General features: G+C 54.7%; 1 protein-coding gene across 1 annotated transcript; it reads right to left on the reverse strand.

The window, feature by feature from the left end:
- Positions 1-6,207: 6,207 nt before the first annotated feature.
- Ckb (creatine kinase B) lies at positions 6,208-9,178 on the reverse strand. Its single transcript, XM_021201501.2, has 8 exons — positions 9,074-9,178; positions 8,613-8,820; positions 8,272-8,426; positions 8,062-8,194; positions 7,721-7,892; positions 7,008-7,131; positions 6,668-6,857; positions 6,208-6,587 (listed from the first exon to the last, which is right to left on the reverse strand). The coding sequence occupies exons 2-8, from the start codon at positions 8,803-8,805 to the stop codon at positions 6,409-6,411; spliced, it is 1,146 nt and encodes a 381-aa protein (XP_021057160.1). The 5' UTR covers positions 8,806-8,820; positions 9,074-9,178; the 3' UTR covers positions 6,208-6,408.
- Between the last annotated feature and the right edge of the window lie 1,261 nt (positions 9,179-10,439).

Here is a 10,439-nt window from a genome sequence, read left to right on the forward strand (position 1 = left end):
GAACTCAGAAATCCGCCTGCCTCTGCCTCCCGAGTGCTGGGATTAAAGGCGTGCGCCACCACGCCCGGCACGTAGCTCACACCTTTAATTCCAGCACTTGAGAGGCAGAAGCAGATGGATCTCTGAGTTTGAGGTCAGCTTTGTAAACAAATCCAGTTCCAGGATAGCCAGGGCTACACAGAGCAACTGTTTCAAAAACAAAAAAACAATAAAAAAGAAAAAGAAAGTACAGAGGAGCAAGTTCCTGCCCTGACTGGCCTCTGTGCAGACCCTGCACTACCACACCCGGCTCCCTCCACCCTCCAGATCTAAGCTCTCTTCCACGCTTTCTGACACTCCCTCAGTGTCGGGGGACCCCCAGCCTTGTGCAGGGACTCAGGGAGCTGAACAACAACTGCTTTTTCTTAGTAGACAGTTACTTCCTGAACTGCCCCAGAGATTTCTCTCTTGGGAACTTTTAAGTAATCAGGAGTTGAGTACTGAAGATTAAAGTTAGAAATTGAAAAAAAAAAAAAAATGGAGACTTGGCTTCTGTCGGTTAACTGCTCCATGCCCTTTGCCAATCAAAGGCGTATCTATTTATTGATGTTTAAATGGTAGGTAGCTAAAGGAAGGTGCTACCCTGCAGAACCTTGTGTTGATCCATGAGACACAAAACTGAACAAGGGGTAGATTCCCCTCCTGTTGAGAAACTCCGTTTTCAGACTGAAAGGGAGAGTGTGGGAGGCCAAGGGGTAGCGCCTTCAGGATGAAGGCAGAGAAGTGCTGACAGGTGTAATGAGCCTGCAGGAAGTGGGAAGACAAGCGGCACAGATCCCAGCTGTCTCCCACTCATGCCATGTGGGACCATGACACCAGCAAGGCCCCAATAAAGTCTGTGAGATGATGATGCGGTTCTCTTAGCCGCTCTCTTCTCAGTACTTCAGTAAGGAGCGCCCTAGCTCCTCAGGTAAGCTTGCACCATGGATCTGGAAGAGCCTGACATACAGCCTGCCTCCACCATGCCTTCTAGAGCAGTATCTGTGCTGGCTTGCCTCCTTCGGGAGCTGCCAGCAGGCGTGGGCCGCGCAGACACATCCAGGGAAGTAGCACACAGTCCTAAGCAGAGGAGCCCCAGAGTATCCCCTCCAGCCTCCGGGGGCCCCATTCCAGGCCAGACTCTTGGACATACAGCTCAGCTCTCCCAAGTCTGAGCCCCAGCCCACGGCAAACACCTCCCCCATTTGGTAAGTCTAGGGAACCCACCCTATCGCCACAGTCAGCTTTAAGTCCTTGTACTCTGGTGGCTGTAAGTGTACCATACACTCTTCGGAGTTGCATTACTGAGTGGAATGTCCTTAATGAACTTAGGCAAACACTGGGACTTTGCTAAAAACACAAAGTCATATAATCCTTGACTGGAGGCCAGAGAAAAGCAGTGTCTGGCCCCTCCTTTCTGTCTGCAGGACTAAGGACTCTAGAGTGAGGCAGCAACACAGGTGATCTTTGTCCAGCCAGAACCAACAGCTGCAGGCCTGATGGGATGAGCTGCTTGTAAGTCTGGACATCTGGTGTAGCCAAGCCCCTCTGTACACAGGGTTGGGGAGTAAGTGGTCAGAGCATCTAACCACGGGGCTTTGCTTTCAACGGAACAGATTTGATTAGGGTTTCTCCTTATGTTTGTTTGTTTGGGTTTTTGTTGTTTGTTTTCCGAGACAGGGCTTTTCTGTAGCCCTGGCCACCCTGGAACTCACTCTGTAGACCAGACTGTCCTCGAACTCAGAAATCTGCCTGCTTCTGCCTCCCAAGTGCTGGGATTAAAAGTGTGCACCACCACACTCGGCTCTACCTGTTGTTTGGTTGGTTTTGGTTGGGTGGTTTGGTTTGGAACAACCTTGGCATGGTGAACACACTACTTCTCAGCTCCAGGTTGAAAAACTGACCAAAAACACAGGCTCAAGAGAACAGTGAGTGGAGACTGCAGCAGCCGTGTAAAACTACTGTGGCAGTACCACCTTTGCTCATATATGCATGGTAGAATTTGCAAAATGGAGCCCTGCCTGAGCCTAGACACAAGCTACCAGACAGCCTGACACTTCCTCTGTGTGGATAAAGCCAGAGCCAGGTTACCCTTCATTCCACCTGCATGCCAACCCTGCTGACCCACGGTCCGCTCTGCTCTGCAGTGAGGCTGCTGTTAAGAGAGTTGGACCACAGTCCCGGTTCATCTCTTCCCCAGGAGTGATTTAGGTTCCACACAAGTTTCCATTAGGACCTAGTGTACAAGCACAGGAGCGCCACCTATTTTCTACAGGATGACCTTGTCCCTACATCCCAAGGTGGCTGCTTGAATGTCTGTCTTGTCACCAAGTTAAGCACCAAAACTGTAGCTACAGCAGAGTGGCCACCAGGGGACCTTAAGCCATCATCAGTACCTTAAAACTTGGCCTGAGGGAGCTCCTGCTAGTCCTGCTTCTGTCCTGTTAAAGGGGTGTGCCACCATACCCAGCTGTTGTTCAAGTGGGGAGTGTACCTGCCAAGTTGTGGTAGTCAGGATGCCTGAGCCCCGGTGTCCTTAGCAAAGCAGAGTAAGGTGTTAGTAAGGGTGTGATGAGACAGCAGGAAGCTGCAGGTTGCAGGCTCAAGCCCCAGCCCACTAAAAAGCCTTGCTTCCCCTAGGCTGTCCCCCACTACACCTTTGTCCTTTGTCATTGACTCACCTTTTGGTCAGTGGGAAAGATATCTAATTTGCATACCTGTGGGTACAGTGTCTAGCTGCCTCGGGCATCTGGGAGGTTTGTTAAGTACCAGGCTGGGTCAGAAATAGAAGTGCTGTGTAAGGAAGCCTGTGGGCAATTGCAGCCTTCTAAGCTACTATTGGGAGAAGCTGGACCCAGCCCTGAAGAGCCCTGAGAGCCCCACAAGTTAAAGAGCAGAAGAATCAACCCATGCCTGGGTTAGGCTTGTCTATGTGAGCCTCAGTTTCCCCACCCTAGGGGAGGGTAGCAGTGGATGCCTGCTTGCTATTGCCTCAGTGCTCCCACCAGCTGCAACACATTATATTCCTATACATAGAAGAAGAAAAAAGAAAAATATTTCCAGTTTGACTGGGACAGGGCCGAGGCTGTAGCTCAGCCAGCCGAGCACTAACTGATACAAAGTCCTTGGTTTAATCCTAAACACTACACTGCAGAAACAGGGTGAGGTAGTACATATCCATTATCCCAGCCGCCGGTCGGTGGAGGCAGGAGGATTTCCGTTTCATCCTCAGGTACATGGGGAGGACCGGGAGTGCAGCTCAGTGGTTGAACTGCGTTCCCAGCATGTGCAGAGCCAAGTTAGACCCTCAACATGGCCAAAACCATTGCCTTATATAAGCAATACATGTTCACTGGAAGAAATTTGGAAAAAGAAGTATAAAGAGGGAAATCACCTGTTTCCACCCACAGCCAGCCTGTTCGGGGGTTTTTCCATACATAATCTGTGTGGGATCTCAGTGTGAGCTGTTTTATAATCCATGCTTGCTTCTTGGCTTTCTCAGCCTGTCTTCATAGCACTGAGTGTGAAGTTTGCTTGCACGAAGTAGGAGGGGTGGGGTTGGCCAAGCTTTTCTTTTTATTTTTTCCCCCACCTAGGTAAATGGCCCTGACCAGTTCTCTCCTTCTCTAAGGAGTTGTAGTTCCTTGTTATTTCTTTAGGATAGTGGTCTTCCTGGGTCAGCATCTAGAAATTCTACCAGCACCAGGGTGAGGACTGGGGGGTTTTGTTAGTATGGTGGGTTGATGTCTTAGTGGACAGAACACCCACCTCTCTCATTGGACCACCCAATGTAGGTGGCTCCAAGGTGAAATCCTTCTCTAGCTGCTCCCAGCAAGAAATCAGGGTGGCCAGACAGTGCCAGGGAGACACGCTCACATCCCTGTATCCAGTGAACACAGCACCTTTCTCTCTGCAACCACTCCCACGAATGCCAAGCTCAGCACACTCATTTGAATCTCAGATCCAGAGAAAGAGCAGGGCTGTGTGGACTTCCATAGATCTACTGAGCACAGAAGAGTGGCATGCATCACAGCAGAGGGAACACACCAAGATTCTTCTGTCTGGGTGAGACTAGGGTAGGAACTCAGAGCCTAGTAGAGTCCTGAGTTTCTGAGCCTACACAGAGGCCAGGAAGTGCCTGTGTCCAGGAAACAGCTCAACTCTGGAAGCACAAGCCCCAAAGGGACTCAGTTGTGCCGGTGCCTGAGTGGCTGGTCCATGATGCTCATGAGATTCACTGCCTGGGGGAAAACATCCTTTCTAGGCTAGGGTCTGCCCTCTGGATCCTGCGTAAGTAGAGTGGGGTTTCAGGCTGCAGCTCTCAGGATCCTTGGGGTTTGGATGGGGAAGCACCACACAGTGCTTTGCCTACCTCCAGTGGGATGGTGTCTGGCCAAGCCACATCAAGTTAGCTGGCTCTGACCTTGCTGGCAGTAAGGGGCCTGAGCCAGCAGGAGAACCTTCTGGGTTTATGTGGCAGGAAGAAAGGTGGTATTCCAAGACTGAACTGCATAGACCTGAGCCATATAGGAAGATAGACAGAAAACCCTCGCCATTACAGGGGTCCTGTGTTCTGCCTTCTTTTCTTAGGTCTCTTGGTGTCTAACAGCAGACATGGAGGATTTAGGGCATACATATCTCTCTGTGCCTACTGTCCCTCTCTTAGAGTCTGGATCAGAAACTCACTTCCTTTGTTGGTGGAGATGGTTAGAAAGGCATTTTCCCCCTAGTTTTTTAAAGCTGGGCTTTCTTTGGAGTTCTGTCTGTCCTGAAACTTGCTTTGATAGATGAAGCTGGCCTTGAGCTCAGAGCTCCGCTCACCTCTGCCTTCCTAAAGGCATATGCTACCACTGCATGGCTGAAGGGCTGCTTTTTGCCACTGCCAACTTTAAACTGAGGGAATGGTCTCACTCATACCCTGGTCTAGTGTGGACCCCAGGTCTTTCTGACAGAATTGCTAGCTGCAGACTTGTTAGGACATCTGAGGCCACTGAAGGCAGGATTGAGGGCTATCCCTGGACACTAAGGAGAGATGCAGAGATCTCTTGACCCTTCTGTGCTTCTAGGGAACCTGCCCTGTCCTATGTCCAGCCCACCCAGTGAGGTGCATTCAAACAACACGCTTCAGAAGTCAGTACTTACACTAGAGTTTCCCCAGCCTAGACACCTAGATGAACCCATAGCTGGAGTCTGGCTGTGGAAGCAAACACCCGACAGAACACACCTCTGTAGCTCATAGCGCAACCATGTCTCCCTATCTCCTGGGTCTGAGTATGATGTCTGGGTTGACCAGGTAAGCCTGTGATGAGCCCAACCAGCAGGTGGCAGCACAAGACTGTCCTCTTGGAAGAGTGGCTGTGGGGGCGGGGAACTGTAGTCCCAGCCCCTGGCTGCTGTTTTTTCCTTTCTCAGCTTTCAAATGTGGGCCAGATCTTTTCATGAGGCCCAACCAGGATAACCGCCATGAAGGCAGCCAAGCCTCGTTTGTGCCCAAGAGCTTTGATGTGAGCCTTGGGGTGCCTCCCCTTTGACCTGTCCACGGACAGGGAGGGCTAGGTCACGACAGAGCCCCTCTAACTACTACTGTTCCCTCTCCTAGATGACGTGGCACAAAAGCTTGGAGTGGAAGCGGAGGGTTGTCTCCTCCCAACCACTAGGGCCCCAGAGAGGAAGCTGCAAATGAGGGACGGGGCTAGAGAGCTGGGTGGAGGGATGAGGAGGCACCTCAACCTGAGGAGGACGGAAGCTGGAGGAAGTAGGGAGAGGATTATTTAGGAACTGGAGTAGGGGTTGGAGCTGGAGCGGGAGGAAGTGAGGAGCAGAACTTTGCATCTTCAGACTGCCAGGAAGAAACTGGGGAAGATGTCAAGTTTCTGACTGCTTTAGCTGGCTGGAGCTAAGGAAATACTAGGCTCCACCCTACAAGCACAGATGTCCTTAGATGCTCAGGCTGGACTCAGAGCCTCCCTCCCTCTCTGCCCTGTATCTTCAACGGCTCATGTTTCATCTGCTAGGTGAGATGACACAGAAGGCCATTGTGCGCGCGCGCACACACACACACACACACACACACACACACACACACACACACACACACACACACACACACACACACACACACACACACACACACACACACACACACAGGCGCATGGCTGTCCCTAGGAAAGGAGAAGCGACACTCGGACATAGGGCAGGCCAAACCCTAGTTTATTTCAGTGTCAGCAACAGCTTAGCCATCAAAAAAATAAACTCTACCCAGGGCGACAGAAGTCTCTACAGCGAGGCTAAGGGCTCAGCCGCCAGGCGGCAAACATCAAGGATGCATGGTGGGCACTGCCCGGGTAATAAGTTAGGAAGCGGCAGCCTGATGGTGGCGAGGGCCAGGCTTCACTTCTGGGCCGGCATGAGGTCATCGATAGCCTGACCCTGCTCGAGCCGCTGCTCCATCTCAATGAGTAGTTTCACTCCGTCCACCACCATCTGCACCAGCTCCACCTCCGAGAAGCCCAGGCGGTCAGCGTTGGAGACATCAAACACCCCACCGACAGCAGCGGTGTCCACACCACCTGTGAGGGGACACAGGCGGGTCAGCGGGGCTGAGGACACCTGCACTTTCTGCCCCTCACCTGCGCCTTCTGCCCCTCACCTGTGCCTCGCTTCTGAAGCCGCAGCCGCTTGAGCACCTCCGAGAACTTCTCATGCTTCCCCAGGTGGGGCAGCTTGATGTGCACACCTGCCCGCAGTCCGGTGCCCAGGTTGGATGGGCACGTGAGGATGTAGCCCAGGTGAGGGTTCCACATGAACTCATAGTTCTTGGACTTGAAGAGAGTTTCGATCTGAAGGTGGAGAAGGGAAAGTTAAGAGGGGGAAGGAAGCCTGGCCGGAAGCCCTACGGACCCTGGGAAATGTGGACTCTGATCTGCCCCTGACCCCTCCCTAGCACCAACCCCCTAATGAGGAGGCCCTGGGGAAGGCCCAGGCCTGACCTGAGTGAGGCCGGTGCAGAATCGGGTGAACACTTCCTTCATGTTGCCCCCCTTCTGCATGGAGATGACCCGCAGATGGTCCTCCTCGTTGATCCACACCAGGAAAGTCTTATTGTCATTGTGCCTAGAGGAGGGGTATAGTCAGGCCAGAGTCCCTGCCAGAATGTGGCCTTAGATCACACCCAAGAAAGACACTATAGGTGGGTGACCTCAAACAAAAAGAGCTTCCGGAGTGGTGGAATGTGAGCTGTCACCAAGACGCCAATCCCAGTGGAGGAAGGCAGGGAGACCCGGCAGCTCATGTACGTCTCAATCACAGTCATGTGCTGTGTGGCCCGCGAGGGTTTGGAGCCTTCAGAGCAGCCCACCAGAGGAAACACGCCTCCGCCCGCGCAGTCTGCAGGGGTAGGAGCCCTGCCCGGACGGGTGCGGAGGCTTTTGCGTCATTGGCACCTGGCACGATCCCGGCGGAATAAGGGGGTGAGAAGGTGGAGAGAAAACAAGAAGCGCCGGCTCCCAGGAGGAGGGCGGAGAACAGACGCCAAAGAGACTGGTCACCACCCTTGAATCCCTGGAGACTGCGGCCTCCCGCAGCGCAAGGACCAAAGTCATCTGCAGAACACCAAGGTCACCTGGGCGGAGGGTGGCACTGCACAAGCTAGGAATTCAGGACAGGCCCCACCTTCCGGGGACTGGGGGGAGAGGACTCGTACCATATGCCGCGAGCATCCGGCCAGTCGCGGGCCATGCCGGAGGCCAGCAGCAGAGGCGACACAGGCTTGTCGAAGAGGAAGTGGTCGTCAATGAGCTGCTGCTGCTCCGCCTCGGTCATGCTCTTGAGCGCGTAATACCTGCCAGACAGGTCGCCATCTAGGCTGGACAGAGCTGCGGAGTGCAGAGTTCAAGGACAGGGTGGGCGGGCGTGCAAGCCCGCCGACCCGCCCGCAGCAGTGAGTCCCCGCGGACGAAGGTGGGTCTTCGACCCTCAGTCCCCGGGGGAACGCGCGCGCAGAGAAGAGCGCAGCAGCTCTGGCGGCTGATATCCGACCCCTACCTTCTACTGCCAGCTTCTCGATGGCACGGCGCTCCCCGCGGCTGCAGTGCGGGGGGAGACAGAAGCCGCGGATGCTGCGGCCTGTGCGCACCCGCGAGCTCAGCACGTAGTTGGGGTCCAGGTCATCGCCACCCTGGGGATACAAGGTGGTGGCCGGAGTGAGCGCCGAGACCCCTCTCCCCAGCACGCCCGGACCCTGACGCCCCGCACCTGCAGGTTGTCTGGGTTGAGATCGGTCTTGTGCTCATCACTAGGCTGGTAGCCGCCGTGCCTCTCCTCAATAATGGGGTCGAAGAGGTCCTTGAATACGTCGTAACTCTCCTCGTCGCCCGCCACTGCACCCACTGTCATGATGTACGGGTGGCCTGGAGGAGGGGCGCGGCGACAGTGACGTCACCGTCAGGCAGAAGCAAGCCGAGGCCCTTAAGGCTAAGCGCGGAGAGGGGACCAGGGGACCCCAGCCCGCCGAAGGTTCAGGGAAGAGCAGTGGGATCCTTGCCCAGGGGACTTCTTGGGGAGGCAGAAGCCTGACGTTACAGGGGTGTGCATACCCGGATTGTCTACGCCAGTCTGAATGGCGTCGTCCAAAGTAAAGCCGCTCGGCGTGCACTTGGCACGGAGCTCGGCGTACAGCTCGGGGGTCAGCACTTTGGCCATATGGTTGTTGTGGCTGCTCAGATCAGGGAATTCATCCTCGGCCGGGAAGCGCAGCTTCTGCGTATTATGGCTGTTGGAGAAGGGCATGGCGGCGGCGGCGGGCTGCGGGGAAGAGCGGGGTCAGAGATTTATACACCGGCCGCCAGGGACCTGCAAACCACTCGGGACCCCCGAGGCTTTCCCTGGACGCCACCAAGGTCAGCGAGGTCTGCATCGTCTGAGTCCGGCACATCCCAAGTTCCCCGGCGGGTCCGATGTGGGGTCCCGGCAGCGAGGCTGCGCGTGACGCCCCGGTCCCGCACCCCACCGCGTAGCGCCCCGCAGGACTATACCCCTGGCCCTTGGACCCGCTCACCGGGATGCCGTACGGAGCAGGGGCGATGGATGCCTGTGCTTGCAGCTCCTGGCGCAGCGCAGAAGAACGACGACTGCTCGCTGCTCCCTGAGCTCTTAAGGGGCGCGTCGCCAGCCTCCCATTGGCAGCTATTTATAGCCCATTCATTCCATTGGTCCGCGCTTTCGGGTGGTGCCGCCGCTTTGTCCGAGGCAGCAGCCCTTGACACCCCCAGCGGCCCTCCCCAGCGGTCCCCAAGTCTCGACCCCGATGCGCAGTTTGGCCACCCCGGTGTTGCTCGCGCAGGATCCCGAAGACGAAACCCCAGAGCCGTAGATATCCTAGACCTGATTCACACACACTCCCTGGGGACAGGAAACTGAGTCTGGGAAGCCAGATGGCACTTGAGGCTCCTGCCTTCCCTGCCTCCTGCCTCCTTATGCCGACAGCGTTGTAGAGGGTCATGGTGAGAGTCCAGGTTTTTAACATTGGGTACCGCATCCAAACACCGCATCCAGGCGATACAAAACGGTACAGAGCCGCCGACCTTCCTCAAGGTGCCTGCGGGCATCTCCTGGGTGTTCTTGGTACAACACCAGAGGCGCAGTCTGGCTAAGGTCCCGCCAGAAGCACCCAGGGTGTTCTGACCTTGGGCGGGCTCTAAGAAACAGAGCCAAGACCCTTGGACCCAGACCCTGAAAGATTCAAGATACTTAGCTCCTAGAGACTGTTTCTGAATCTCCAATTCTTATCCCCTGGCCCTTTTCTCGGGGGACCGGTTTCTACCACCGCATCCAGAAAGAACTACCTACCACCGGCAGGCAAACTGGGGGTGGAGAAAGCACCAGTCAAAACTAAGCTCATTAATCAGATCCAACACATTGGAACAGCCTCTCTTCCCGTGCCCCCCACACACAGGTACGAGGAAACCTGGAATTTGACCACAGCCAGTGCCAACTGTGAATTGTAATGTGTGAAGACAGGCGTTCGCACCCTGCCTGCTGCAGCTGCCAGCAGCTTCATCTTTTTCTGGAGAGTAATTTGGCAGTATATATTAAAATTTTTTAAATTGCTCTATGACCTAGCATTCCCATTTCTAGGAATCGAGCCTATAGAATGACAGTGTCCCTTCTCTACAAACAGATCAGGGAATGTGTAAAGGGAACTCATTAGGGGATGGCCATGGGTAGAAAAGTGTGGTAGATGGTACAGTTGATACAAATATAGAGGTGAGGTCCTGGGTGGCGGCACACCCTTTCAATCCAAGCACGAGGGAGGCAGAGACAGAGGGATCTCTGTGAGTTCGAGGCCAACCTGCTCTACAAAGGGAGTCCAGGACAGCCAGGGCTCTGTTCCACAGAGAAACCCTGTCTCAAAAAAAAAAAAA

This window comes from Mus pahari, chromosome 7 (assembly GCF_900095145.1).
Source record: "Mus pahari chromosome 7, PAHARI_EIJ_v1.1, whole genome shotgun sequence".
NCBI classification, from domain to species: Eukaryota; Metazoa; Chordata; class Mammalia; order Rodentia; family Muridae; genus Mus; species Mus pahari.